Raw genomic sequence first — 26,352 nt, 5'->3', positions numbered from 1 at the left:
GGGGATAGGTTTCATCATAAGCAAAAAGTAGTACTTTTCCCTGGACTCCTCACCTTTAGTGATGGCCACAGCTTTGGGTCCAGTCAGAGGGGAGGAATTTCTATGAAGATGATTGGCATCAACATTTTATCTCAGAGAACGGTGATATTAATCTTCACTCTCAAGTACCTAATAAGACAGTGTTATTCTGGGGAGGGTGGAGGAGGAAACAGATTAGGAGTCTACAAGAGGTCGGAGGTCACACTAGAATCAGGGGACCAAATAGGGCTTGCCTAGATTCACAGCGTGATCCATGATCCAGGGTCTAGGTTGAGTGTTTCCCTGATGTGTGTGGTGAGCAGGGCTATGGCAAGCAACACTCATATGTCCTCTCACTTGGGGTAAGTTTCCGGAGGAATGGTGACGTTTGGGTCGGTTCACAGCGCTGGGAAGGCAATGCAGCTGAGAGCCACTGGAGTAGCTGCCTCCCCCTACAATTTCCACTTGGTGGCTTCGCCGTGGCTTTCCCAGATGCCAGGTCCGATCAACCGTCAGTAGGGTTGAAGCTCGGTCACCTTTATGGCAACATTTTCCCCCTCTCTCCCTCTCTCCCTAGTTCCTGTCCCTCCCAAATCTGTGACTTCTCTAATGATGAATAAAGATGGCTTCTTGGGAGGAATGTCAGTCAACACCGGCGAGGTATTTTGCTCAGTCCCAGGCCGTTTATCTCTACTCAGTTCAACTTCAAAATACAAAGTGACTGTGGGAGAAGTTCAGAGACGGCTCTCGCCCCCTGAATGCCTCAATGCGTCTCTCCTTGGCGGCGTCCTCAGAAGGTAAAATAAAATAAAATAAAACAAACAACAATAAAAACTACACACACACACACACACACACACACACACACACACACACACACACACACACACGATTCTATTAGTGGAGGAGGGTCCTGCGGAGACTAGGCAGAAAGTCTGGACGCAGTTGCCTAGCAACCTGGAGTCTAACTAAGCGTAGTTCTATGTGATGCCTCAGGAAGGCTGTCTAGCCGGGTATATAGCACTCAAGAGCTAAGATCTCGAACCCAAGCCCCACCCATCCCAGACTTCGCTGCGCATGCGCAGCCCTCGTAGTTACTTCAGCGTTTGAAACCTTTCACTTTCTTGCCTGCGCAAGGATCCCAGCTACATGAACTCATATCTGGGGCATTAGCCTCAGTTCAACTCCGAACCTCTCCTCCCCACCACACATGCTCATTTGAAACCGAAAAGGCAGTTTCTGTCATGCCTTCTTTCTACTCTCCATTTTACTAGTTTAAAAACACAGATGGAGAGTAGCTAAGTTGGTCTCATGATCAATGCACGAGTATGCTGTGCTTCCCATTTTGAAAAAACTCTTTTCTACCTCAGTAACCTTCCTTCAATAGTATCACATCTCACAACATCAATAATACTTTGTAACTATTAGTAGTCATTTTCTGGGGCTATGTAGTTGATCTCCAACATTGCAACCCACGGACAGTCTCCTGGTAAAAGTGGAGAAAAATGGCTATTGTATTTTCTCTGCAACGGTTCTTGCGGACATCTGGACCCTTGGCACTGTCCTTGCTAAGTGACTTTGTATGAGACAAAACTTTCTGGAGTTAACCCATTTTAGATGTTCACTATCCCTTTCTTTCCCAAAAGTACAGTAAGAGGGTCCATGCGTGATAAGCGCTTTCTTTTTGTTTTACCCAGTCCTTAGAGGATCTGGGGAGCCTAGAGGGAAATGAAGGGTATTGGTGCGACCCACAGATGTTCTTAGTGTGAATCCTCTTTCACTGTTCTTGTTTAGTTTTCAAGTGAGTCTTTTGAGCTTCAGAGTCAGGATGTTGATATTGTTACTATTATTACTATTACTACAACTATTATTATTAGTATTGATTTTTGAAACAAGGTTTCTCTGTGTAGCCGTGGCAGTCCTGGAAATCACTTTGTAGACCAGGTTGGCCTGGAGCTCAGAGATCTGCCTGTCTCTGCCTCCCAAGTGCTGGGATTAAATGTGTGCACCAGCTCACTCCAGCTTCCAGAGCAGGGGTGTTTTAATTCAATTCCTGAACATGAGTGTGTAAAATTCATGGACTGAGATAGTGAATACAAAGTGTTTATCATATTAAACACAGCAAATGGTAATACAAAAGCAGTAGTACCTGTTATCATGACGAACATCATTGACTACAAATGTCAGGTCTTCTCTCCCCTTCTAAAACTTCTCCATTATGTAGTTATTTTTTGGTTTCTCCTTTAGAAACCTACTGTTTCTGGAAACTAGCCCTTTTCTTTTTCTCTTCTTTTTTTATTTTTTATTTTTATTTATTTATTTATTTTTGTTAAGCTTGCCTGGATTCTGCTCTCTCTCCTCACTGGCTCCCTGGCAAGGAGTGAACCTGTGCATGTACATGAGCATTATTACTTTTTCTGCACCCGCTACCCTACATTCTAATTATTCCCATCTGGTATTGTTCTCCCCCACCCCACGCCCAAACACCCCCACACACACACACCCACACACACCCCGCACACACACACACACACACACACACACACACACACACACACACGATTTTAAAAATAAGACTCACTTTTTATGCTCTGTATTGCAGAAATTAAGCAAACCTCAGCAAACTCTCAGCAAATAACTGAAAGGAAGGGGTGCTGGAGTGCTAACCTCAAGTTAAAACCTCTTCAAGCTCCGCTGGGCTCTCGATTGCTAAATCTAAACTTTGTTTCAGCAACACTCTGAGGTTAATCAGAATGTTAATTCTTGCAATTGCAGAGCCAAATCGAAAAATGGGGGGAGATCCTTGAGAGAAAGGCTAGAAAAAATCGGTTTGAATTTACCCGCGGGCAGGCGCAAAGCAGCAAATGTCACGTTACTCACCTCCCTGGTGGAAGGTAAGCAAGACTTGTGGCCATTTCCCGAAGTAGCTGAGCTTAACTGTCGGCTGGAGGCTGACATTTTACATGCTTCATGATTAACTGGAAATCATTGTGGTGGTTGTACCCTCATGAGTTGCATGTCAAGGGACTGCAGAAGAGAAGATCGGAGGTCTTTTTTACTTAGAGGGAGCTCGCAGTTGCAGGGGAGCCAAAACAAGGTATCTAAATGTTTCTAGGCTCCAAACAGGAGTCAGGCCCAATCTCTCAAGTCAGAGGAGGGGGCCGCTTCCCTGGCCACAGTGGCTGGAGCATCCTCTCTTGACCTCCGGCCATATCTTCTGTGCAAGCTGCCCAAGGGTTGCTAGGGAAAAGCATGTGGGGCTGGTGAGGTAAAAGCACTTGCTCCCAAGGCTGACCACCTGACATCCACCCCCAGGTCCCACAGGATGGTAGGAGAGGTCTGTCCTGGTTTTCTTCCCATCTCTACACACGTATCCCCCCAATAAATGTAATAAAATTCAAAAGACGTAAGAAAACATCTAGTGTTCATGAGTCTTAACGGTTATTTTTGAAACTCATGACTGTCCCAGAGTTCTGACTCCTACCTCGTAGGACTTAATGAATTATTGATACCTTAGTAAAAAGTCTGGCGATGCTTAAGAGAAAACTGTGGAGGGTAGGGGGTTACGAAAAAGTATGGAGAGGCAAGTTGAATCTTCAAGGCAAATTCATTGGTGGTGAATTAAATGGCCATAATTTTACTAAGAAACTTCTAATTTTGCTTGTCAGTTTGGGTTTTCAGTTGAAATCTATGGCCTGTACTAATTAAGTTTATCTATGTGGTCTAGAAGAAGAGTGTCTGCAGTTGAATGTGTAGGAAGGGGTCAAGAGGAAACACAGCCAGGTGGTGCACCTGGAAGATGGTGGAGAATTTTCTCTGGAATCTTCCTGTGTCCTGTTTTTGTTTGCTTCTCTTCCATATTTTAGTAGATGTGATAGTATGACTCTTGTAGGGAATTGGTTCTTGAAAGACAACATCTCATGTTATCTAAATGATGGCCATAAAGATATCAAAGAGTTGCTGGTCCTGCATTTTATCATCTTTAAGGCAAAGTTTTTTTTGGCTCAAACTCACCCACCTGAGGCCTTAAATCACCACATTTCCAAATCCCACTTGTTAGTGGTTGACTCCTCTTTGCCTGTGGACATTCCGTTCTGCTTTTAGGGAATCATTAATATCACAATCCTCATTTTCAAAACAGTCAAGGGAATCTTAGCATGAGACAGAGATTCTAGTAGAGAAGGGAAGAAACTGGAAATCACACCAAAATGGCAATATTTGGTGGGCAGTTTTTTTGGCATTATGAATCCTTGTAAGCACTATGCTTTAAGTTTTAATGATATTATGATATCATTAAAAGCAAGTCACATTCCCAAGTCGAAATAATGTATCTGTGAGATAATTCAACATCCTTCCCCTCCCCCCCATTTGTGATCTTTCCTCAGCCCCCCAAGGCTGTGCTTTAAAAGGTAATAATGCTTTATTCAGAAGGATCTTCCTCCTAAGCTCAGGAATGCCTAGTGTGTCCTGGTGTCTGCAAGTTACAGATTTGTGCAGCAGAACATCTTTAAGTAGGATGATGACAGAAAGCTCTGAAAGAGAAAAACCTGAAAGCAGGAACAATTATTTCGCTGCCGAATAGAAATGCTCTTTTCATACTCATGTTACATGTAGTTATCAATATTCAACAACATCTACACACGTGGATTTGTTTATGCATATTAGTTATAAATATGAGACTGTTTGCCTAGTAGAATTATAGGAAGATGGTGTCACTTTTAAATTTTATTTCAAGCAGGTATAACTGGTACTTTAAATAGAAGAGAGGAGTCTGGCTAGCATATCCCACCAAATGTCTAGATTCACTTAGAAGGTGGCTCTTGAATCTATCGCCACTTTCTCCTTAAGCCAAAGTGAGTGTTTTACAGGACACCCTGCATCCCTTGGAAGGTGTCTGTGTCCCTTGTCTGTCTAGAACCTGGCTTAGGGTAGATGCTGGTTGAGAAAGGCTTGTCCTGTTCTCTTTAATTATAAAGTTCATCTTTTCTTTGGGTATCTGTCTCAGGTTTGAGTCTGATCCTTATCTGGCCTCAGGTGTCCCTTACCTGGGTGTTGATTCTCTGTTGCTCTGCTTACAGGGGAAGCTGTTCACTTAGCTCGGGATTTTGGGTATATTTGCGAAACAGAGTTTCCTGCTAAAGCTGTGTCCGAGTATTTGAACAGACAGCACACGGACCCCAGTGACCTGCATTCCAGAAAGAATATGCTGCTGGCCACCAAGTGAGTTCCCAAAGACCCTGGGCCCTGATCGGGGACTTCCACCCTGAACCAACTCCACTTAGCAAACTGTGTCGCTTCTCTGGTCCCAGTCCCTTGTCAAATGCAACAGCAGAGCAAGCCATGAAGCTAGCTGGCTTCTCAAGGCTGTGAGTGTGGTGATGACGTAGACTTGAGGGCTGCTGTCCCAGTCCCCTTCTCGGTTTACAGAGAGAACGCAGGCTTTTTAACAGTTTTTCTCTACAGTTCTGAGGTGTCAGGTAGATTTTTTTCCCCCACATCCCTCCCCAGCCCCCCAGGTGACTATTTCTGTCTGGGCTTTGCAGTGGTCTCCCTTGCCATCAGGAGGACAGCCATGTGTGTTCGCTCAGGGTGTCGATATGTCACCCACGTGTGCCCATCTCTACCCACAGCTCTAATTACTCCATTTCCAACGTTGCTGTTTGTCATCTTCCACGGACTTGTAAAATTTACTACAACTCCAGAGGGGAAAACAGTAAATCTCCCGCTAAATTTAGGTCTAGAGCTCATTTGAACATTTACAGTGGGTTTTCTATTTATTTGATTTACTCCTGTCTTTGGCTTCAGGGTCATATTGTTGGTGTTTTATGACCAGCTCAGGCCTGCAGTGGGCGGCGCTGCGTGCATCAGCACGTTTCTCTCTCGCAGGCGCGGCCTAAACAGCCTCGCTCATTTATTTAGCGTTCCAGGACGCGGTTTGCTCCGCTGACAGCATAATTTAAAGAAATATATGGAAGGCTGAAAAATCATTTGCTCAAATTTGTCCAGATGTTTTTGAGACGTGATTGGAATTTGATTGCCCCTTTCCGCAGGGTCAAAAAATATTAATGTCCCAGAAGTTTAATTGCTTACAGAGCCTGGTTTGGGCTGTGTAGATTTTAAATGCTTGACTCTTAAAAACATTTGTTCTCTGCACTACAAAATTTCCTTTTTTGGCACTTTGGAAATGAGTACAAACTTAAGGAAAGACTTTAATCATCTTTCCCAACGATCAAAACCTGGCATCCACCCTCTTTTTAGCAATATGATAGATTTTTGTTGGTGACTTATACACTCTTACCCTCTTGCTCTGGGATCTGAAAGTAAGGACCAGTTGTATTTTCTAAATGAAACAGGGAGCTTCAGGGAAAACAAAACAAAACAAAATCTAACTTGCCTAAAGCAGGAAAAAAAAAAAATCCACAAAACCCCCTTGTTTCCTAAGAGGGTGATTTGACACCACCGGCCCCAAGGAAGCCTTAGGACTTTTAAGGCCACTGCTTTTTAGCCTAGGGTATCAGAATCACCTTGGGAGCTTTTCCACTGTATTTGTGTCTGCACCAGATGGAACTGGAGGTGAGTCAGAGCCTGGGGTAGGCATGTGAACCTCCCTGAGGCCATTGGGTGAGCGTCGTCACTTACTGTGGGGATGTATGGATGGATTATGAATGGAGACCAGAGACAGGAGGCAGAGTCTCTCCCCCAGTGCTCTGCATCCACCGGCCTTGGGAATGCCAATCTTTCAGTTGCTGTCAGTGGGTGGAAAAGAGATTCCCTAGTAGGGTTATTACTAGCCCTGGGCAACGCAGCAGCACCCAGGGGAGGGGTGCCCTAAGGGTCTCTCAAACCCAGAAATCTGCCCTGTTTACCTGAGAGTTAGGCCAGGTGTTAGTTGCTATCTCTCCTTTCAGCCATTTCTCACCCATCTTAGTCCAGTATGCTTCTCTTGACATCCCACAGAACCACAGGGTGGGTGAAGGCAGGTGGTCAGGAGAAGTGTGCCAATCTGAGAAAGGCTGTGGCCTCTGGGATGCCATGCCTCAGCTTGCCAGCAGAGCCAAGCCATTTGACCTTCAGGGCTAAAGCCCTCTCCTTAATTTCCTATATTAAAAATTTCTCAAATAAGCTCAATCCATAGTTAGCCACACAGGATTCCTAAGGCTAGGAGATTTCTCTAAATTGTAGGTGCCTCGAGGAAATAAAACCTTCAGCAAATAAAATCTGTCCTCCCCAGTGTTTTAACCATCTACCTTTAAGTTTTATTTAAACTATGCAGAAATCTTTTTATATCGACAACAATCCTGTTATACAAAGATTTTTAGTAGTTCACATTTGCAAAAGGGGGGCATTTTTTTTTAAAGAAAGGAAGAGATATTTCTCTTCCAAAATGCTGCAGGTAAATGGGTTTTGCTTTGAATGGAATCAGCATTCTCTCCTAGAATAAACAGGTTTTTGCCCTGGGCCATGCAAGGCTCTAGCAATCTGCTTCTGTGCCAGGGACAGGGTTTAAATCTTTCAGGGTGTGTGTGTGTGTGTGTGTGTGTGTGTGTGTGTGTGTGTGTGTGTGCTGGGGAGAGATCTAGAGGTTGGAAAGGCGAGAAGGGGAAATAATTAAAGAAAAATGTGTGCCAGGTAACAGCTAAAAATTATTGGCTATTCAAAATCAAAAGCCAAAATGCCTAGTGAATGTCCTAAAGCATAATACAGGTGGTCAGGGAAGGAAGAGGGAAAGTGAAAGGCGTGAGGGTGGAGGTGGTGCATTCCTCTCGCTAGGTCCCTTCCAGACCCAGCTGCTGGGTGAGGGAGCGCTCTAGGGGAAAGACACAGCAGAATCGCCCAAGTTAGCCTCGCTGTCCAGATACCCAACGCCTCTGGGCTTGTGTGAGTACGTCTGGGTTCCAAGGCGAGCGACCAGGACTCTGAGGGCGCTTTTCTCTTCCTCCCTCACCACCCACAGGCAACTTTGTAAAGAATTTACGGATCTGCTGGCGCAGGACCGGACCCCGATCGGCAACAGCCGGCCCAGCCCCATCCTGGAGCCCGGCATCCAAAGCTGCCTCACGCATTTCAGTCTCATCACGCACGGCTTCGGCGCCCCGGCCATTTGCGCTGCGCTCACGGCCCTGCAGAACTATCTCACCGAGGCGCTCAAAGGCATGGACAAGATGTTCTTGAACAACACCACTAACAGGCACACGTCTGGGGAAGGCCCAGGTAGTAAAACTGGCGACAAGGAGGAGAAACACAGGAAATGAAAAAAAAAAAAAATTAAAAGAGAAGGAAAATGTTTTAAATACAAAAGGAAAACAGAAAAAAAATAATTTTAGCTTTAACATATTGGATTGGCTTTGGAAGAATTATATTAGGTAGAATACACATACAATCAAAATTTAAAAAAAAGAAAGCTAAATAACTTTTAAAAAAATAAACTGAGGCATACAGCGGAGCAGCAAACCGGCTCTCGGTGTCTATTTCAAGATACACATGGAGACAACCGTCCGGATTTTCCACTTCGGTTCTTTCGAGCTTAGTAATACAGATAATAAAAGAAAACTATGAAACCCCCTTTTGGAAAATAAACATGAGACGAAACATGAGAACACGCTAACTTATTGGAAGAAAATTGGAGAAACGTTGGTGTCAATGCTTTGAGAGCTGGTTGACTGAGACGCACGAACTTTTAAATTTAATTTTTTTTTAAAGGAAACTCTCGCAGTCCGCGCGCTCCATTTCTCCTCACCCTTCTCTCCGCTGCTTCCCTTTCTCCCCTCCTCACACGGTTCCGGGAATCTGCCGGGTGATCCCCAGTGTGATTAGTTCATTGGCGTTGCGTTTGTCCCTTTGGTATCCAGACCTCGCCTTGTTCCCAACTCCCCGGTGCCCAACTCCCCCCGGTGTGTTTAATTAGGGAGGCGTGGAGGGGAAGGGGGTGGGGAGAGGCTCTAGCGTTTGATCTGGTCTTGAGAGCCGAGGTTCCCGCGGCAGAGGAAACCCAGGCCGATAAGTTGATTCATCATGGTTCCTTTCAGAAAATGTTACTAGTTCCCAGACTTGCCAGCACCTGTTCACAGAGAATATAATATTCGTTATACTTGTGTCAACTAGAAGTATAGTTAAAAAAGAAAGAAAGAAAGAAAACAAAACACGAATACTTTGATTAGTATGTAATTCCTTCGGAGGGGTATGTACCATTTCATTTTCTTCTGTTTCCCAAAGCTTTACCCGCATGGTTTATGAGCTTCTTCAAAGAAGACTTGGGCTTCCTACACAATCTATAAGGTACTGAGAAAAAAAATACGATTCCTTTAAAGTCAAAGCCTGTGTGTCAGAATTCAGCAGGTTCACTTCTTTAAAGAAGCTCAAAGGGAATCATTTAGGAAGTGACCAGTATGCGGGTGGGGGGGGGCAGCTTTGAATCTTCTTGCTTAAGCACCTCAACACAGGGATTTCCTCAGGGGTGGGGCACTGAAAAATGCCTTTTAAGGGAGTAAGGCTTCTTAGGAACCTATATTCTAATAGTGTTGTCTTCACTGAAAAATGAATTGCATTTTCTTGGGCTCTTTGGGGATCGTTGTTCTAATGGAGAAAGAAGCAGCCTTGCCGATGTAATTGGGGAAGACAGCTTTATGAATGAAGCAGTTTCCCCTCTCAAACATAGACTTATTTTGGCACAAAATGGTTAACAACCACCCACCCACCCACCCACCCACCCACCACCACCACCACCACCACCACCACCACCACCACCACCACCACCAAGCAAAGTGAAAGGGCTTGTATTTCAGTTTTAAATTCCTGTCTGGATATATTGGGAATATTCCCAGTGGATGAGGTATCTCACTTCTCTTACCTCAACTTTTTGCTCATACTCTATCTTAGCATTACCATGAATTAAGAGCCCTGCTCCTTTAGCAAGAACTGTGAAATCCTCTAAGTATTTGGCTGATGAGATAAGTAGACTCATTTAGTGTGGCTACACTTGTTTCTTTTCAACAACCCAGGTGGAATCTTTGCAAAATCCATTGGGATAAAAATTCAGATGTTTTCTGTGATTTACAGATAGCTCTCCCCACCCTAAATGATCTGGACCCTCAGTTTCCCCATCTTTCTCCAGTCCACCTTAAAGCAAGGGAAGGGTGTTAAAGCTTTAGGGACCCTCTGAGGGCTTTGCTTTGAGGGTTTTATTCGAGGGAAAGGAAAATCTCACTGTGAGTTTTAGGCCAATGGAGGTTGTAAAGCAACAACTGAGGTCAGGCAACATCCCATCTCCTAGCTCTAGCTGCTTCTGAGGCCTGTGGATTTTCAGGACACAGCCCTAGCCAAGCTGAAAGGAGTACAAAGGGCAGAAAAAAGACGTTGTGTGAACTATAGACTCGCATCTTTCCTCAGTTTAGAAACCTCCCCTTTTGTCCGAGGGCCTGACGCTTGCATTAGTTGAATTCTGATTGCACAAGGCCAGCAGAAAACACACTGAAAAACATCGTCTCCTTTCCTTGCAGGGCAACGCGCCCCACGCGTGTGACATCGAGAGACGCGATGGATGCGCCTTGCTCTTACTGTGCAGGTCCTGGGAACATGGGGGCCACTGAAGCCCAGTGGTGTTGAGGACATAGAATCAGCAGCTGCTGGGGTCGTGAGCCACACGGGCCCTTCCTGCTCTCGGTCTCACCCTAAGGGCTAAGGCCACTGAGAAAGGCCAGTTCCCGAGTAGGTAAAGGGGCGGTGCCCCACTGGCTGCTTGGGGGAGGGGTCCCAGAGCTCTGTAAAGTCCTTTGGCCGCTAGCAGTCACAGACATTGTGGCCTGGAAAAGTCCACGGAATTTGAAACTTCCACGTGTTCTTTCTGCCAGGAAGGAAATTGTCTCCACCCTCACTCTCTTGAAGTGTGGACATGAAATAAGAATTGTCATACTTGGGTAGGTAGGCTATCTTAGGTGCCCAGCTCTCCGTGTGAGCAGAACGGGAAGGTGCAGCTAGATAAACTCGGCTGGCCCTCCCCACTAAGCCCAGCTCGCCTCCGGGTGAGTCCTCAGTTTCTGCTTTTTTTTTCTTCCTTTTTTCACATCGGACTTCCAACCCCTTGCTTTCCTTAGCCAAGCCAGCTACGTTTATCTGATAATTGAGTTATTAAAAGATTTGGTTTCCTTGGGCTTATAAATCAATAAACAGTAGGATTAACACAAGAGTTTGCCTTTTAAGTCAAGGAAAACGTTTAAGACCAGACCCTTTGAGTTTTGTTTTCAAACCAAACAGGTGACTTGCAGTCCCCTCCTCTGCCCTGCACTCTGTAAATTTTATGCCCTACTAAGTCCTGGGGTTCCAAACCAAAATAGCTAAAGACTGTAGAGTAAGCCTGCAGAGGAGTTCCCTGGAGATTCTTCCAGGCCCTGCTTAACGAATCCTGCCTTCTCCTCCTTGCATTCTGTGTTTCATGGAGTTTGTTTCCAGGTGAGGATTCCATCTCCAGGGACCGTTAACTTCCACCCCAACTAGGAAATAATTTCCTTCTCTCTCTTACCCCGACGTATCTTGCATTTTCTTCCATTTACCCTACCTCCTGACCCTTAGCTTTCTCCACCCTCATATAAAGAGCCCAAGAGGCTTTCAAAGATGTTTGTTTTCATTGGCCAAGGAAACCACTTTCTCTTAAGCAATTATTTCATATCCTATGAAAACTTTGGTCGAATGGAAAACCCCAAGCCCCTAACTTATCTACATAACTTCTTCCTTGGGTAAAAGACTCATCCCTAGTTAGAGTTGAGTCATTTGATATCCTGTCCTTGCAATACTTTATGTGGAAAGGAAATGATGACCTTAAACCATTCAACACTGCCTCAAGAGCTCCCACGGCGTTTCCCTCTTTTGCTGAAGTATATTAAATTATTGGTGAAAGAAAAGAGAAGTATTGAAATTCATTCATTTTTTAAGGAAAAAAACGGAGTGAACACCATTTCTTCTTTAAATGTCAAATTGATTCCCCTTTTGAGTTGGTCTCTAATTCACTAACATTATTTTTACCACCCAGTCAAGAAATACCAACGGCCTCTTCTTGAGAGCACTCTGGAGGGTATCCGTGTTAAGTTGTATATATTTATTTATGCTTAATTTAATGGGAATGTGTAAATATGATGAACAAGTAGTTTGGGATTATTTATCTGTGAATCTATACCTCTGTGAATGGGTGGTTAAAAAGAAAAACCGCTTGACCCTAGATAGACTCCTATCTGAATTTTTCTGTTCTTTATAGACAAGCTGTTATGGTATTGGGTAGAAATTGGTTTATTGTCCAGTGTTAATCTGATTTACATAAATAAAAAGATTGTTGTGTTTTTGTTGTGTTCTCATCTTCAGTTTCTTAAACATGGATATTGTTTCATTCTACAGACAGAAAAGAGATAGAGCAAAAAGCTTTCTTCCTGTTGCCCCCCCCCCACTGAAGTACATACAGTGTTTTTGTTACAACAGAAATACAATAAATTATGCTTATCAGAAAAAAAAATGAACACTTTTGTTTCCAGTAGGAGGTGCTTTACTTTTAAATTTCCAAATGGATACTAGTCCCAATCATATTTGTAATAAAAGTTCATGTTAACTACATCTTATTGTTTATTTTACCCTTAAAAAAGGAGTGTTATATTTACTCTCTGGATCTCTAAAAGATTGTGAGTCCAGGCCAAAGATACTACAGTGGGAAGCTGAATGGGCTAGATATTCCCAGGTGGTGCTGATGCACACTGTAAAACTGGGTGCTGGCTCCTGCACTTGGAGACCTGGGCTCTGAAGGGGTTGAGTGGTCAATTTCAGCATGGAAGCCCTTCCTCACTTTATCACTATAAGGGCTTCTGCAAATAAATGATGAAAAAGCTCGCTTGGCTTCGAAGACGTTGAGTTGTACATGGCTTAGGAGGCTGTTTCTTATCTTGGGTTCTGAGGCTGCCTGGAAGCAGTCAGCTTTTCTCACGTGGGTTAATGGACTTTGGCTTAGCCCCATAAGCTTCAGCGACTAAACATCTCAATCTCTATTTTGTCCCAAGGTGGGGGGTACGTTCCTGGAGGCCAGGAAAGCAAAGTCATTCGAGATATTCTACAGTTTGCACAAGTCACTGCCTCTTTTGACATCGCAGGCTTTATCTGTCCTTTCCTACACCGTTATTGTCTAACTTAACCATAAAAGCAGAAACAGCAGCCAATGCATACATCCAAAAATGGTACATCCTGAGCTCAGATTACATAAGTGTTTAACAGATAGTTGGTGTTCGAATAATAAATAGTATGCCTTTCGTTAAGTTTTCCAGTTTCTGAACCAGTCTTGTACGTTTGGATTTCCCTGTAGAGAAAAACAGAGTAGATGGTACAATCTGTTTTATGGGAGGCTTTCTAATTCTTGTAGCATTTATTAATTTAAAGGGAGGAGGGTTTTCATGGCTGCAACTGTAAACAATGGACTAAAAAAGAAATAAAAGGAGAAGGGAAGAAGTAAGGACGAGAACAAAGCAAAACAAAACAGGAATGCTACAGGAAGTGTCATTATGAGTATGTGTGATCTATAAAGATTGGAAAAAAAAAAAAAAAAAAAAAAACCTTGTGACTGTGCCTTATTCTCCTGGTCAGTTGTGTTAACACTGGATTTCCTTTTCATTTGCTGTACAAAGGGTGGGCTTGGCTAGCACTGGGCTTATATAAAGAGAGTTGTGGGCAATTTTCATACCTTATGACAAGTTTTCCTACAGCAGGTGAATACCAGCCCTGGAAAAACAGACAACTAATCTGTTATCGCACAGGTAAACTCTGGACCATCATGACTCTCCAATCACTTTTTGGTAAGAAGTCAATGACCTTTATAAGCAAAACTCCAGATCTATAGAGGCCATAACTGTGGGGAAAGACATGGAGGGAGGGAGGGAGGGAGGAAGGGAGAGAGAGAGGGAGGGAGGGAAGGAGAGGGGCGGATGGGTGGTTGGAAGCTGAAACCATCACTGTGGTCCAAGACCAAAGAGGAAGTAAGGAAAAGAGCTGTAGCTAGAGCTTTTACAACTTTGACCAACACTACAAGTGAATCTTAAGTGGCACCAGAGGTGGAGTGAGTCACTGTCTCTCCCCTCTGCCTGGAGCTCACCAGAGCAGCCACAAAACTTCCATCCCCACCCGGAAACCCACCACCGGGTTAAGGTCCTGATAAAGGTAGAAGCTGAAGGTAGAAGTTTAGAAAATCGAGATGCTTTTCCTTTCTTTATTTGAAAACAACTGATGCTGAGTCCCTGCGTAGAACCTCCAGGCCGGTTGATAGCCCTTGTGGGTCCTCTTTCCAGAAAGCCCATACAGCTCCCAGACTCTCTAGCTGCCTCTTTGGGCAATGGTTGTCTGTCTTGTTGAAGACTCAGAAATTAAACGTGCAGCTCACAAGTCCATTAATTTTAGCTTCCCATTAATCTATTTATAACCGAGCCAGCGGAGCTCTATAAATACGGTCCTATAAAATTGAAGTCTTTCCCATAAATCTTCCAAGTTGTTTATTTACATGTATTTCCTGGCCCTTTAATGATCCCCCCTGTAAACTCGGGGAAGACTCTCGCTGACCCCACCCAGAATGGCGCGTGTACTTTCTACCCTCTCCTTTCCCTATCCCTCAGTGCGTTAGGTGCAGGCTCGGAGGAGGGTAGAACCGGGAGGATGAAATTCATTTTTCCTCCGTGACTTTGTTTCCTTGATCCTATTCCAAACTCGCCCTCTCCATATTCCCCATCACAAGCCTCATGTTGATTTATATCGTCATAAACAGCATTCTTGCGACTGTATTTCCTCTCCTAGCTTGGGGGGAGCTCTTTTTTCACGTCCCTGGAAGCCACTACTTTAAAATCAGGCCTCATAAATAACCCGAAGGGCTCGCTCAAGACGAGATCCGTCAAATGTCTTTCGGGAGTCCACTTTTCTAGTTTGGGTCTCTCTCTGACTCTCCCCAAGGTCGCAGGTTGCTGCAGTCCCATTGGCTCCCCCCCCCCCCCCCCCCGGGTTTCCTGCACGCCCCTGAGAACTACAATTTAGAGACTCGGTGCCGAAGAAGTGACGAGTCTCAGGAAGCGTCTGCAGGCTCGTGCACCGCGTGTGCATGCCCCAGCCTGCGTGGAGCCAGGGCACTGGGGGCTCGCAGCCGGCAGCGGCGAACACTCCGGGATATCAGATGGGGGGGGGGGGGGTGGTCAGGAGCGCGCACGCGCAGACGCCCACGCGCGCACGCGCACTCTCAAGGACGCCGCAGCGCTACAGGGCGGATCCCCAGCAGCCGCAGCCAGGCTGGCAGGGTCCCTCTGCCAGGGTTTCTCCTGTGCGCCCTGGGCATCATTAGGCGCTGGCGTTGCTGCGAGCTGCTGCAGCGTGGGCAGCACCCTACTTCCTTTCTTTTCCTTGTTTTCTTCCTCCCCCTCCCCCCCCCCCCCCCGCAAAGTTTCTTCTGCACAGATTGAGGGAGTGGTTTTGTCACAGAACTTTCGTGCGTTTGACGCTGGTCCCAGGCGATGATCACCTACTTGTTCAGAGACTATTGGTTCCTGCTTATTCTCTCCGCAGGTCTCACAGCCACAGTCTGGAGCCACTCTAGCGAGAGGCTGGGGGAGGTCGTGGGAGGGAACAGTCACACCTGCTGCCCAGAAAGGCCTCTGCATAAAAATGCCCTTTAAATGTTAGAAAAGCCACATAATGGCTGATGGCCTTACCAAAGCGTGACCTGCCCAGGCCTACTAGTTAACGTCCGGGCCGTGCCTGCTCTCATATATTAGGACACACTTCAAGGATGTGGTTGTCAGATGTCATTAGCTAAGTCGTGCTCACTAGCCAGTTGATTCAGAAGGAGAGGGAAATAGCCATGGCGTACAAGTGTAGAATATGTGGTGGTGGTGGTGGTGGTGGTGGTGGTATGTCAATTTTTTTCCACTTGAGCAGACAAATGTCCCAAGTGATCTGGGTGAAAACAAGCTGGCATGTGAGCTGTAGGGTACAGAGATGTGGGGACAGGGTGTTCTTTGGGACTGAAGAGAGAATCCTAATACTCTCCCAGGGTGGAAATGCTCCCCAATGTGTCTACTACAGAGACTGGCTTGTGTGATCAGGCCCTGCCAGCCTGGAGGTTCAGCCCCCCCCCCCCATCCGACATCCTAACCCTCAATTGCCACCTCAGTGCATGAAAAGGGCTGATGACTTTTCAGTTGCGCATAACGCAAACTGTAGTAGAATTTCTAAGCAAATGGAATATACAGCAATGAATTTTAAAAAAAACCTTGCAAATTGCCCCTCCCCTCTTTTTGCAGGTAAAAGTGTAATATATCTGGGAGCTGGGGTGGGATTGGGAGAACCCTAGCCATCTCAAAGAAAACAAGCATAAAACCAACCTAACTTCAACCCTCCTTTAGCTGATCCTCATCAAAGTAATACAGAAACGTTTTGTGACTGAGCTCACTTGGAGTCCAGAGTATCAAGCTTTGACTAGAATGGACTCAGTACAAACTTTATCCCTGATAAATGGTTGTGCTGGGTGACCAGATGAGAGACATGCCTTGGAGAGCAGGCTGTTTTCAGCTGCAACTGCATGCTACACATGAGCTCAGTCTTGAAACTGCAGATCCAGAGTAAACACAAAGTGGGCACAACAAAGCAGTGTTTACGCAAGTGAATTTTCTTTGTCCCGACAGTGCCATGTGTTAAAGCTCTGGTGTTTGTTTTGCCTTTTAATTTTTTTTCTTCCTCTCTCCACCCCTCCCTCCCTCCCTCTCTCTCTCCCTCCCTCTCTCTCTCCCTCCCTCCCTCTCTCCCTCCCTCCTGCTCTGCCTCCCTCCCTCCCTTCCATCCTTTCCTTTTTTTATTTATTCTTTTTGAGTTTTTGAGACAAGGTTTTTCTCTGTTTAGCCTTGACTGTCCTGAAACTCACTCTGTAGACTAGGCTGGCCTGGAACTCAGAGGGATCCACCTGCCTCTGCCTACTTCGTGTTTAAATTTCTTATACTTTAACTCTCTTCCTTTCTGGATAGAATTCTTGGGGCTATGGATTCCTAAAGACAGGGAACTTTGAAGGTTGGAAGCAGATACAAGACTGGCTTTGCTGGTAGGTCCCCCCGCCCCAGCCCCATACTTTCACTGTTCTTAGGGATGCAGGATAAGGAGCCACAGGTATGAGCCCATCCAACAAAAATGGGCCCACTGGGTGAGTCATGGACTTTTCTGGTCTATCTAAATATTCTTTTCGTTTTCAATGATAGGAGCCAGTCAAGACAATGGGGCTACATGATCCAAAGAAGGATCAAACTGATCAGGGTCCTTGTGACCTTGTGACCTTCCTTGAATTCTCAATACTGAACATCTGTGTTCGGTGGCCAGTGTCTGAAAGTAATAAAGACAATTAGAGCATTTTATTTTTTCTTGGAAGGGGGTTGGGTGCTAGTGCAGAGGTTAAATGCCTGTGGATGCCACTGCTTTGCAGTCTGAATCTAGAGGAACATCACCGACTGAGCCTTCCCCTTCACAGCCCCAGGAATGGAATGAAGGGAGTTATGTGCTGAAACTACAAGCTGCTCCTTTCCTTGTTTTTATTAGTTGGTGGGTTATTTATTTATTTTAAACAACATTTATTTGTCACTTTTACACCAGGGAAGGAAGACAACATCTACCCCTTTCCTGGTTGGTTCTTCCAACTTCTACTTGTGAGGGCTACTCAATCAACATTCAACAACTTTGTGATATACACATCTCTTTCTTCTCTGTCAACCCAAACCCAAACCAAACCAGCGCTAACTACCTGGACAATACATAAGCACCCACTACATGCTAATGGATTTATTAAAATGTATTTGACTCTTCAGTATGTAAAACTAAAAAGTCCACTAATCTTGAACCAACTGAAAAGGGTCAGAGATCTGAAAGAATAAGATATTCCAGAGATAACCAATTAGAGAAATTTATGTCCAAAACAAATGTTGAGAGTGAAAAAGCCCTACATTTTCTCAGTACATGTTGTCCTCATGGCACTCAGCTGTGATCTTTTGATGATTCAAAGCTTGTTTCTTATAAAGGGCACAAGTCTGATCTTCATGGAGCCAAGATGCTTTGTTAGACAAGCATGCCACTGCTTAATAGTTCAAAACTCATGGGTGCAGCTGAGACTTATCTCTGTGCTTATAAATCTCTAGACTCTCAGTTGCAATGAGACATCTTTCCTAATGAAGGAGATTTGGAAAAGCCAACTTAATTTGTGAAGTGGCTGTGTCCAGGAAGCAAAGTGTGGCACTTTTTGAGCATTGAGTTTTCCTATCACCTGCATCTTGGATGGCTGCTCTTCGTGTCTGCACTCTAGTGTGTACAAAAAAAAAAAAAACCAAGAATTTGCAGTTGAATAGTTGAATGGTTCTACTTCTAATCACACATGTGCATAGGCACACAAAGAAGGCTGTTTTCACTCATCATTTCCTCTTGATGTTAAACATGTGTTGGGAATTTTGGACTTCTGGCTTCCCCAGATCATATTTGTGACTTTGTTCTTGCACACGAAGTTTAGAAGCCTACAAGGTGATAACTAGGTTATTCTTCCTCTTCTCTCCCCCATCCCCGTTAATAACTCTGTCCTTCCTTTCCTCTTCCCCATTGACTACCCCCTCCCCAGCATTCTGTCAAGCAATAGGCTGTAAAATAGTTATCCAGACCAGCAGCCAGGCAAGTGCCGTTTGAGAGTAATTTCTGCCCCAAGCGTTTAGCCCAGGGCAAAGCAAGCGTGCTCTCTAACTGATCAACCTGGATATTTCATTATTCATTAATTTACTGTTTAACCAAATCCCACTCATTATCAGAGGCAACGCTTGGCAGAGCCCAGTGAACAGTAGCAGTTGGTGTCAGGCGTGGAGAATTGGCCCATTTGATCCTGGGCTGTTTTATTATTCAACACCACTGACTGAGAAAAAGGCCCATGAATAATAAAGAGCCAAAGCGTGTTTGAACTGAGAAGCATGACACAGCCTTACAAAACAGCAGTTAGAAAATTAAAGGCAAGGTGGCCCAGACTTTGCATTTTTTATCTTGGCTGTGGGCACAGACATTTATAGCCCTACATTGTTTTCAATTATTTTTTTTTTTAAGTCCTTAAGACGGAGGCATTTGTTTCAATGGCACCCTTTCAAAACAGGCCATTGAAGAACTCAGGAACAAACTTCACAGCAAGAAACAAACATGCCTCCAGATGGGAACTTGAAAACATAATTTCTAACCTTATAATCAGTTAGGTCCTCTGTGGCCCCTTTCAGCTGTGGGGAAGATGAGGATGATTTTTAACTCTCTTTTGGACCTGCCATCATCCATATCCTGGGTTGGCTTAATAAAATAATTCACGATGCCAATCAAAAGCTATATATTGCTTTTCAATTTCCTGAAAATTCTTTGGGGCCAAAGGTATCGGGTCATACCAAGAACATAACAAGGATTTAGGAAGACATAGATGATTATTGAAATCTTATTAATCTTAGGGAAAATACATGGAAGGAGGAAGCTGTGTACAGTCCCCCAGTGGTACCTTTTCTGAGTTTACATAGGTTAAGTGTGGGCCGGAATCCCCTTGGACTTTGGCTAACCTGTAGATGTGTGGTTGAATATGCTTGTGAGGCACATTCAGGGGGAGATCGAAATTATGTGGTCTTTAAGGTTGAACTTTTCTCACTGTTCATCTGGGTGTCTTTTTAAATCCACTGATTAAACTTGAGTATAGAATCAAATCTAAAGCAGCAGTGTAAGCAATGTCTTTTATTTGGTCTTCCACTGCCTAGCAGCATATTCTTTTTATACACATGTAGCTTATCCAGGAAGAAGAATAGTACACATGAACTGCAACTCTTTTCTTATTTTTCAGATGAGCCATAGCAGTGTAGGAGAAAGTTTCTGGGGACTAATAAGTCCAAAGTCAAATATCGGTAATCTTCCAGGATTCAGCATAATGTATCTAGGTTAATGGTGTCACTTCTAAGGTAAGTTAGATTGATACATAAAAGGCCCTTCTAAAGGGGAAGGGCAGTCAGATTAAACTTCAAATGCCTTTCATTTACTATTTTTTTCTTTTTTTGTGGTGATGATCAAACCCAGCAGGACACACGCATGAACTTTAGCACCTAACCCCATTTGAAGTGAAGATAAATGTTGGTATTTATAAACAAAAGTTTGGAAATGCTAAGGAGATGCTCAACTTCTTAGCCTAGGGTGTTCACTTACTTGCTTTGAATGCATCTGGAACTATTGTTAACATTTTGGCTTTAAGGTTACCATGGAAAGCATTTACTTAATATTAACTGGTCTGACCTTTTTTTTTTTAGACATGGTTTCTCTGTGTAACCCTGGCTGTCCTGGAATTCCCTTTGTTGGCCAGGCTAACCTTGAATTCAAGAGATCTTCCAGAGCGCTGAGATTAAAGGCATGTGCCACCACCAACAGGCCAGCCTGACATCTTAGTTTTACATATACGCAGGGAAAGGATGCATATTACTCCTGGCATATTGGTGGAAGTATTAAGGCAACTCCACATAGTTAAAAGGCAGGTTTATTTTGTGGGGTAACTTAGAAGTAAAGGGATAGTTTACAGGATCTGGGGAAAGGTATAGCACAGTCCAGCAGTGTTCTCTGGAAAACTCTGCTCAATCTACATCTAGTGTCCAGGATCCAGGAACCAAGAGAGCCACACATCTGGTTCTTGGGTCTTAAGGGCTCCTGTCTCGGCCCCGCCTTGTAGGCGTGACAGTTACGGAAGCCTCAATGGGGGTAGTACTTCCAGGTCAAAGTTGGAACAGCTACCCACTACACTGGCAGAACTGCAATTAGAGTTTGGTTCTGTATTAGTTATTTGTATCCTTGATGTGTAAAATACTCACAAAAATAACTTACGGTAGGAAGAGTGTGACTCTCAGTTCCATCATGATGGGGACCTCATAGTGACGGGAACTCAAGGCAGCTGGTCACATTGCATTCACAGTCAGAATGTGAATACTTATTTTGCTTTCTTCTTTTTATCTAGTCAGGACCTCAGCCCTCTATTAACGTGGTCTTCCCACATCATTAACCCAGGTACTCCCTTAGAGATATGTCCAGATACTCCTCTCGTAATTGATTGGACATCCTGTCTAGCTGATATTCAGTGTTAACTGTCACTGGTTCTGAACAGTTCCTTCCTCTACAGTAGATCTTAGGCTTAGATTATAGTTTAGATAGATGTGTCATTCTTCTACACATATTTTAGTACTTTTAAATGATGAAACTTTAAAAACGCTGACCTCAAAAATCATTGTTGTAGGATTAAAAAGCCAGAGTATCAGCACCACAATTTTGGGTGTTATGAGAAAGAGGATGAAAACTATTTCTCCATCCTGGTGGAGATTGGAAGGTTCAGGATAATAAGATGAAAACGCTACTGTTGACCTCCCTAATGTGACTGGTTATTTAATTTATTTGTATTGTTTAGTTATTATTACAAATAAAAGTAAAGATATGATAACACTGTGAGTATGGTAGAAACTTCAACCTTGAGTTCTCGGATGATATGAGCCCTTCTGAAACTCCGCACTCCTGGGTATGACTATGAGAAGGACTCCCAAGTTGCAGAAGATTAGCTAGCGTCCTGCAGCTCATTCGCTTGAGAACCACAAAGCCTGAGACTTCCTTTACTTTCAGCCCGAGTCTTCCTTTACTTTCAGCCTTGCTTCAGATTGAACTATGCCATCTTTTCCCCAAGTGCAGTGTGATCTAGACCCCTAAGAGTCTTGAATGCCACTTGAAGTTCTTGGAATTTAGAGCGTCCAAGGTTGAAAAGAGCCGCTTCTCATAGTCTTTGGAGAAGGGACACTCTTTGGAAAACTTGGTAGGAAAAAAAAATGAGCACCTTTTCAGGTCTCAATGATTCCAAAGGGCAAATAGATGCTGTGTAAATATTGTTTCCTCTGAGAAAAACTTCTTTTCTAGCTTCTTTACCTCCTGGTGTTGTTGTTATTTATTTAAATTTTCTGCCTATAGTATCTGAACATTATCTACACATTAGAATCCCCTAGGAAGACTTTTGAAAAATACTAATGCTCAAGTCCTGTCCTGTGACTTAATTGATCTGAGACCCAAGTACTGCTTCAAAAAATTCTCAGGTGATTCCCCTCAACAACTAAGACAGCAAAAATAACACTATGTTCTGATAGTCTTTTATTCTCTAACACCCATGTACCCCATTGTTTCTAGAATTCTACACAAGTTTGTCTCTATGACCACTTCACATTATAAACTTGAATTACAAAGATTATGTCTTAGTTTATATAAAATATAGCATAGATGCATTACTTGTTTATTTAATAGAGTTGATCTGTCTCAAATTCTTGAAGTCACTAAAGTATGGAACAGAGACATACACTACTAAACAAGTATTTTACTGCCTAGTATTTGCAGTCCTTCCTTCCTTCCTTCCTTCCTTCCTTCCTTCCTTCCTTCCTTCCTTCCTTCCTTCCTCCCTCCCTCCCTCCCTCCCTCCCTTCCTCCCTCCCTCTCTTCCTTCCTTCTTTCCTTCCTTCCCTTTTTACTTTCTTGAGAAGATCTCTCTGTGTAGCCCTGGTGTCCTGGAACTAGCTCTGTAGACCATGCTAGCCTCTAACTATCCTCCTGCCTCTACCCGCTTAGTTCTGGGATTAGTGGCATGCACCACTACAACCATCATGCAACCACTACCACACCACCACCACCTGGCTTGGTATTTGCAGTTTTAGTCAGGATTATTTGATATTCCAAGAAAAGGCATCACGCCTTTAATCCCAGCACTGGGGAGGCAGAGGCAGGCGGATCTCTGTGAGTTCGAGGCCAGCCTGGTCTACAGAGTGAGTTCCAGGAAAGGCACCAAAGGTACACAGAGAAACCCTGTCTCGAAAAACCAAAAAAAAAAAAAAAAAAAAAAAAAAAAAAAAAAAAAAAAAAAAAAAAAAAAAGCATCAAAATAGAACTCCTATTGAGTGCCTCCAATCTTTCTGCCACAAACATGCTAGATTGTAACTACCTTCTGGGTTTGTAGGTATAGTTTGGGCATTCTGATAGTCCGTGTTTCCTAAACCGTGAACTTTGATGAATTTTGTTGTTGTTGTTGATATAGGGCCTCACCATCATGTTGGCTGCCCTGGAACTCTCTGTGTAGACCAGACTGTCCTCAAATTCACAGAAATCTGCCTGCCTCTGCCTCCAGAGTGCTGGTATTAAAGGAATGTGCCACTGCCATGATGTGAAATTTTTATTTAAACTTTGCTTAGTGGCTAAAAAATAAAAGCTCAAAAGCACTGAAATCTATAATATGTCTATACATTTCTAACATAAGTTATGGTTTTCATTTCTAGCTCAGTGCTCTAGATGGTAAATAGAATGAACACATGTTTACAGGTTTCATCAATTTCACTTACTCTAGTTTCCTAGGACACAGTACGTTTTCTCAGTTAATAATGAACTTGAAATGTGTACCTGGATATGCTTCATCAACATTTCCTTCCCAAGGATAATTATCAGTCAAAGAGAAAATAATTCTAATGCATTGGAATTCCACTTTAAATGTTTTTGTTTTGTTTTGTTTTGTTTTGTTGGTTTTTCGAGACAGGGTTTCTCTGTGTAACTTTGCGCCTTTCCTGGAACTCACTCTGTAGACCAGGCTGGCCTCGAACTCACAGAGATCCGCCTGGCTCTGCCTCCCGAGTGCTGGGATTAAAGGTGTGTGCCACCAACGCCTGACGGTGGAATTCCACTTAAAAAAATAAAAAATAAAGAACATTTATTAGCCTACAAAATCAACTGGTTTTAATTTTTTACAACAAATCTGACATGCTAGATAAATATAAATGTATCCTTCTTGATTTTATAGATGGGGAAATCTGAAGATTGAGCCTGTTTTAACTTGTGAAGTAGTGGCAGAGCTGTTTTTTTTTTTTTTTTTAAATTCTAAGCTGACATGCTTCTTCTTCTTCTTCTTCTTCTTCTTCTTCTTCTTCTTCTTCTTCTTCTTCTTCTTCTTCTTCTTCTTCTTCCTCTTCCTCTTCTCCTCCTCTTCTTCTTATTTGTTGCTGTATTTTTAAGACAGGGTTTCTCTATGTAGTCCTAGCTGTCCTGAAACTTGCTCTGTAGACCAGGCAAGCCTTGAGCTCAGAGACCCACTTGCCTCTGCCTCCCTAGAACTGGGATTAAAGGCATGGGCTACCATAATCGTCCAAAGCTGCTACACTTATATTTTGGATGTAAATACATGTAAACACATGTCTATACACATCACTCAAAAATGTACAGATTGCTTTTTCAAAGTCCTTGAATATCAAACATAGGATAAACATTTCAATATCTTACTAATCTGTATTATCTACACAAAGACACGCATTCATTTGTGAAGAAATGAAACTGCAGAGTATTAAAAAAGATGCAACTTTCCTTTTTAAAGTACAAAATATAAAGTGCATTTCAATAACTAAGGACCCCTACTTGAGTTTCTTAGAGTATCTGTACATGAAAATACTCTGTAAGTATACCCTCAGATAACTGTGTGTGGTGGGATGCTTCTCAAGTGTGAGGGCATGAGAAGTGATGTGTTTTCTTAAAGTTTACATCCTTTTCTTGTACTCTTAATTTACACTGGTAACTTGTTCAGCAAGTCTTCTCCAGTGGTATAGAAAAGCCAGACTATAGCCTTTGGAAGATCAGAAGTTCTTCTCTAAGTGAGCTTCTCGGAATTAATGAGCTTTTACTTTATTTGCAACTAAATAGGTTTTTGTTTCCTATATCTGCCTTTTCACATGTACACAATTTTATTAATCTATATTTTATATGTTTATAAATATTCTATAGAGATGTTGATTTACCAGTGAACCTAAGATGCTCCAAATTAGTTTATAGCTGCTCAACACAGATTTGCCTTAGTTTGTCTGCAGCCCTGAAAGAGAAATTCTGTTTCCTTTAGTCGTTTTATGAGGGTGCCAAAAGGCATAAAAATATGAAGTCATTTTAGCAGCCAGGCTCTTTGAAACTACCAAGCACACATAGTGTGGGTGTTCAGTTTAATCACACTGATGGATTTGCATGTAATGTCTCAATTCCAGATTCCCTCATTAGTACAGCCAGTCTTGGAGTTCTCCCTGGTGAGATGGGTGAAGGTGACTTCAACACCCCTAAGAGGGGTGGCTGGATACTGCTAACACCAAAAAAAAAAAAAAAAAAAAGACAGCAGGAGAAAACTCAGCCATATGAGGCTATAATCCTAACTGGTCACTGCATGGAAAGCTTTATATTTCCTGACCACAGGATCTTTCTGTGACATGCACAGGGAGAAGGGATATTCTCAGGATTAGCCAGCTGGCTGGTTCTATATGCTTATTAAAATTTCTTGAAGAACTAGAGGGACCTTTAAACCCTATGAAAATGAGATAACTGTATCAGCTTGGGAAATCATAACCATCCCTCTTCCTCAAACTATTCATCGCAAAAAGGCAGGATTTGAGAGTGGCAGCAAAGACATGGGAATCTAGAGAAGAGTGGCTAAAAAACAGTGGCAACAGAAGCAAGGAGAGAATCCAGATGTCTTCTTTGCAGGAAATCCTTTTCTCCTTGAAGGACCCGCAGGTCCGGCTTTTTAATTTTGGACAAAACCCAGTTTCGTTCCATCCCATGCAGAGTGTAGAGACAGCCTCTCTCTTCCACTAACCGCACGTGGACCTGCTGCCTCTTTGTATTCAACACCCACACGACTTTCCCACAGCTTGTCCAGTCGATTTCTGCACAATAGAGAGAGCAAAGCATAGGCCATCTATTCGGACTCTTTGTTTAGGGAAGAAAAACAATCCACTTAACACCAGTCGTTGAGAGACAGCGGGCCATCAGGAAGACCCAGAAGTAGTATTAGAACAGTCCTTTGTGGGAATAATGTTCATAGCTTCTAGTCAGAACTTCCAGACATCACAATGTTCTGCTTTATAGTCCTTCAGATGCATTCCTAATAACTGAAATCAAGACTGTGTGTGTACGTACATCCACACATACGTACAATGTTATTTACGATCCATGTTCCTTTCTTTCTCTTTAAAGTGGCCTCGAGTCAACTAAGTCTTCAATTTTCAGATGTAGGACTCTCAGAACATACACTGGGGGAGAAAACACAGTATCCTTTTAGTAATTTGAAATTTTGTTATTCTAGTTGACAGACAATCCTTTTCTTCTAGTTGGAATTTTCATGACCAGTGCATGTGTACACACATTTGGTTGGGCCTTAAGTGAACTTAGTAGAAAATCTTGCATGGAAAAATGTAGTGAAAAGACTGTTTATATTTGTTTTAACTT

At 43.3% G+C, this 26,352-nt stretch overlaps 1 protein-coding gene across 3 annotated transcripts in view; it reads left to right on the top strand.

The window, feature by feature from the left end:
- Tfap2b (transcription factor AP-2 beta) overlaps positions 1–12,347 on the top strand; it is a 29,178-nt gene extending 16,831 nt beyond the window's left edge. For 2 of the 3 annotated variants that reach the window (XM_028868085.2, XM_037199646.1), the window contains 4 exons: positions 596–815; positions 2,794–2,912; positions 5,097–5,238; positions 7,973–12,347. In XM_028868085.2, coding sequence (XP_028723918.1) covers positions 596–815; positions 2,794–2,912; positions 5,097–5,238; positions 7,973–8,270 — 779 coding nt within the window. In that variant the 3' untranslated portion in view covers positions 8,271–12,347. The remainder of the gene's footprint in view (positions 1–595; positions 816–2,793; positions 2,913–5,096; positions 5,239–7,972) is intronic. The other variant, XR_005090083.1, reaches the window with a different exon arrangement.
- The last annotated feature ends 14,005 nt before the right edge of the window (positions 12,348–26,352 follow it).

This window comes from Peromyscus leucopus, chromosome 16_21 (genome assembly GCF_004664715.2).
Source record: "Peromyscus leucopus breed LL Stock chromosome 16_21, UCI_PerLeu_2.1, whole genome shotgun sequence".
NCBI classification, from domain to species: Eukaryota; Metazoa; Chordata; class Mammalia; order Rodentia; family Cricetidae; genus Peromyscus; species Peromyscus leucopus.
Note: the sequence above shows the minus strand (reverse complement) of the source record. Positions and strands in the feature narration are given on the sequence as shown.